This window comes from Pleurodeles waltl, chromosome 8 (genome assembly GCF_031143425.1).
Source record: "Pleurodeles waltl isolate 20211129_DDA chromosome 8, aPleWal1.hap1.20221129, whole genome shotgun sequence".
In the NCBI taxonomy this organism is placed as follows: Eukaryota; Metazoa; Chordata; class Amphibia; order Caudata; family Salamandridae; genus Pleurodeles; species Pleurodeles waltl.
Genome location: NC_090447.1, coordinates 53,038,308 through 53,042,977, shown reverse-complemented (window position 1 = coordinate 53,042,977; position 4,670 = coordinate 53,038,308). Strand labels below are relative to the sequence as shown.

The window sequence follows — 4,670 nt, the reverse complement described above, 5'->3', positions numbered from 1 at the left end:
ACACTCATACTGGATCCTTTGTTGGAAAAGGAGAAATAATCTTCAAGCAGGAGTAGCATGCTCCTGCTTTATAGGAAAGCGGACGGGATTTAACAAACTGTAATCTAAAAGTTAACTCACTACTGATATATTGCATATTATGACTTAAGTACTTAGGTGAGAAGATTTTCCTATAAGTAAACAGGTAAATATGGCATTAGTTAGTGGTATAAACAATTGTAATAATTACATCATACATCCTCCAATTCGTCCTGAAAGTTTCTTGAGACCTTGCCGAATTTCTTTCATTCTGATTCCATATACAATTGGATTTAGCATGGGAAGGAGTAGGCTGTTCAGAACAGAAGTAATAACCTGAACATGCATAGGGACATGTGAACTAAAGAGGTACACAAGAAAGGAAAACAAGGATGACAGGTGAAAAAACATCATAACAATGATGTGGGGAGTGCAAGTGCCGAAAGCCTTCTTACGAGCTTCAGAGGAACGAAGCTTCAGCACCACTCTGAGAATGAGAAAGTATGAAACTGCAACCAACATAAAACCAGTCAATGAGTTGATGCAAACCAGTAAGTACATATAGATGTTGTTTGGTGTCATGTCCCCACAGGCCAGATTTGTGACAGATAAATGTTCACAGAATGCATTCAGCACAATATTTGACTTGCAGTATTGTAGCCGTGTGGTGAGGTAAGGGATTGGACATAAAAGAACCAAGTCCCATGTTATGAAGAAGAGCAGTGATTGAATTGTGAATGAATTTGTGATCATAGTAGGATATCTGAGAGGCCGACATATGGACACACAGCGATCATAGGACATCAATGTGAAAATATATAATTCTGAACCCTGCATGTTATAGAAAAAAAACATTTGTATGAGACAAGCCTCAACGGTGATAATATTTGAATCAAACCAAAGGATTGCCATAACTTTTGGGATTATGCAACCAGATAAAGAGAGATCCACCAGTGCCAGCACAAAAATGTTGATGTACATGGGTTTGTGTAGGCTCCTTTCGGATACAATGACAGCAGCCAGAGTGGAGTTTCCAAGACATGACACCAGGTACATCGTGACCAGTGGGAGAGACAACCATACTTCCTTATCTTGAACCCAGGATAATCCATTTAGAAGAAGTACTTCAGGAATTCTAGTTGTGATGTTATATGGACACTCACACATTTTTAATACCTATACAAAGAAAACAGTATGTCATGTACATCAGAGTACTGGTTAGCTGATGCATTTTAAGCGTCTCAACTAGTGATGACCACCTGGGCACAAACTTTCAGTCTTCAAAAGACCATTCTTTCAGCAAAGTAATACAATCTGTTTTTTTAGATTAATCAGTTAACACTTTCTTACAAGATCAAATACAAATCGTTATTGATTTAGATCTTAAATGAAATTCGTAAAACAACAGACAAATTATCATATAATAGGAAAAGTGGAAAATTAATCTAATAGAGGTTCAGAAATCATTAAAAAATGTAAAAACACCATGTCAAACTTAGGAAACACTTTCAATAATTTGATTATATTTGAAATATAGCAGTTGTATTATTATTCTTTTCCATCCTCTTAAAACCCAGCAGATAAAGAGAACAATTTACAAAAAACTATTTACAAAGGTAAGTTACATTTGTGAATAAGTTCCACATGTACATTTACTCTTACACTTTGAGTAGCGTTAGTGTGTTTGGCAACTCATAAAAAATCAAGTGTAAAATGTGTAGACTTACATATCTCTGCCACATTATACATCTCAACCCTGTAAGTTGGACAGCGGCATCCTGAGAGACCCCTCAAAGATATTGGGTTCAAAACAACTACAAAAAGAGACTTACTAGGGTTATGAAAGCTACTCTGGATACTTTAAATGCTTGGAAGGGCATTTAACCATTGGGAAATGTACAGTGTGTTTGTGTTGTAAATTTTGTCTATGCATTGTATTATGTGAGCACTACGTCGTCTGCACCATTTATTCACTTTTTTCAAACTATACCTATATTTGTTCACATGCATATGAATACATATGTTACATGAAATTCTGCTTGTCTAGCACATGATTTTTTCAATATCTATGTATCATTACTGAGTATTTGATACTGAAGAATTGTTGCAGTTGAAATTATGTCTGCATTAGCCTTTGTACCTCCGGATGATTACTCTGACTTAAAATAAATCCCACGCAACTTTCTCTATAGATTGCTATAATGGTTTCCATGCTCCATGGGCGTATTGGGTTGTCCTTGTTGCAGATCTAGTATTACAGTCTCTGTCAGTTAATGGTACAAGGTAGTCTGTATTACATCACACATGTGCTTCCAGTGAGTTTTTTCCTTTGTCCTTTACCAGTGCTGTATATAGGCCGGAACGTCCCCTATGTTAAGGCAGAGGAGTGTCACCCCACTGCTGAAAGGCAGCAGAAAGCAGAAAAATACAATAATAATAAAACTATTTTATTATCATTTTATATTTCATTTAGCTAGTCTGGCAATTCTAGGATGGGGCAGGGCCATCATATCGGTTTGCCCAGTGGTCTTAGACCAGCCAAACTGATATGCGCACTTAGAACTCTTCACCCGATTTGTGTTGCACAGCCGGGTGGATAACCAGCGCAGCCTTCCAGCCCCTAACTGAGTGGCATTTCAGCCGGCTCAGATCAATCCCAGCCCTTCTCTTATACTGGGTAATAGCATGAGAGGCATCTGGATTGGGTGGGGAGGTAAGCAAGCAGAGAAGCACCGAGGCAGCAGGAGTGGAGGAACACAGAGTCAGGCCAGCAGTGGCAGATACGTCTTTTTTTATTATTATTTTCCCCATCCCCCATCCTACATGCTGCCCCACCAAGTGTTACTGGCAGCAGCCGCCACTAATATAGGGTAGTGATAAATTTCCTTCCAGCTGCCATGTTCAGAATTCTTACCATTGTATTAATTACTGATGTCATACCTGCGAAGTACATCCAGATTTCAACAGTCATGAAAGCAGTTTCGTGCATTGTCGAAATTGGGTCAGGTCTACCACAAACAGCCTCTATCTTGTCATAACTTCATGGACATCACTCTGTAATGTTATGAAACAGCCTTATAATCCATAATGGCATGTCAGGGGTATACAGTGGTCTTAGGATAATTCCTTTTGCAATTTGCTCTCAGGTCATGCCCTTCTGTCTAATTAAATATGGTATGTGTGAGGTATGTGTTGTCCTTACATGAATGCTTCTGTTAGTGTATCCTGTGGTGATTTTCCAGCCTGTAAGTTTTTTGCCCAGTTAGTGTTCTTGTTGAACCAATGAACTACATTTTGTAGTAGGGCTGCTAGATAATACAGTAATATGCCCGGTACACCTAAGCTTCCTTTGGTTCAGTTTGAGTGTTGTAAGCTTGAACCAGCTACATTTTCAGCCACACCACTGAACACAACAGAGTATCTGCAGATCTGCAAAAAAGGTGAAGGAGATGAGACACATCGATTTGTATAGTATAGTATGTAGAAACAGCGCACGAGAAAAGGTATTTGTTACCACTTACCCTCTCCTCATAATTGAAAGAGGTAGTGTGATCCAAAATGTAAGAGATTGGTGTAGGCCTTTACAACTGACCCCATTTTTAATGGCATATTGGGATTGTTTAGAATGTGTGACCAGCATTCCCAAATAATGGAAATGTGATGCCATCCATACAACATGTATGTTCAGAAGTCACTTTTGTCCACTTTTTAAAGGCATCCAAGTAGTGAACAATTCATATTTGTCTCAGTTGGTAAACATGTCTGAAACCTATTTTTTTTTTTTTTACATCTTTAAAGAGAAAGGCGAACAATTGTGCTGTGGCTTTTAAATGGTTTAATATGCCATCCATCTTTAGTGACACTATGGGCCCCATTACGAGTTTGGAGGACGGAAAAGTCCATCTGCCAAACTCCCAACAGGGTGGCTGCTGCCGATGCGGCAACCTCTTTGCCAAAGTTATTAAGAGTTTCCTGCTAGATTGGCGGGTGGAAACCTGAGTTTGGGCTCACTGGCCTAGTAGGAAACAGGCTACAACATTGTCTCTGGCTCATAATTGAGCCAGCAGCAATACTGTAGCCTGCAGGGTGCACCAGCACCCTTGTAATATTCACGCCTACAAAGCAGACAGTGAACATTGCGGCAATGCTGGCCCGGGGGTCCTGCACTGCCCATGCCAAGTGCATGGAGAGTGCCGGCCTCCACCTCCAGGTCCCCTTGCACCCATTCTCCACTAGCCTTCTCTTGGCTGTGCTACCGCCATGAAATCCCTGGCGGAGAAGGGGGTCGTAATCCCCAGGGCAGCACTGCTTGCAGCGCTGCCCTGGCGGATTAGGACCACTGCTACCTCCAGACCGCCGGGATCTGAGATCTTGGTGGAGCTGGCAGTTCCCTGAAGGTCCAACCACCAGGGTTGTAATGTGTCTAGAGACCGCCATACTCATAATAGGACCCTATGTGTGTCATGCCTCCCACTTGTATGAACCACAAGACTAAGGGGGGTCATTACAACCCTGGCGGACGGTGTTAAAGCGGCGGTAAGACCGCCAACAGGCTGGCGGTCTTTTTTTTAGTATTATGACCATGGCGGTTACCGCCATGGTCATCCGCCGCTTCCCCATTCCGCCCGCCAGGGTGGAGACGACCGCTGGGC

At 41.4% G+C, this 4,670-nt stretch overlaps 1 protein-coding gene across 1 annotated transcript; it reads right to left on the bottom strand.

Moving 5' to 3' along the window:
- Positions 1 to 225: 225 nt before the first annotated feature.
- On the bottom strand, positions 226 to 1,074 carry LOC138249387 (olfactory receptor 52B2-like). The gene has a single exon (XM_069203346.1). It carries the CDS (start codon positions 1,072 to 1,074, stop codon positions 226 to 228), a length of 849 nt encoding a protein of 282 aa, XP_069059447.1.
- Positions 1,075 to 4,670: the final 3,596 nt, after the last annotated feature.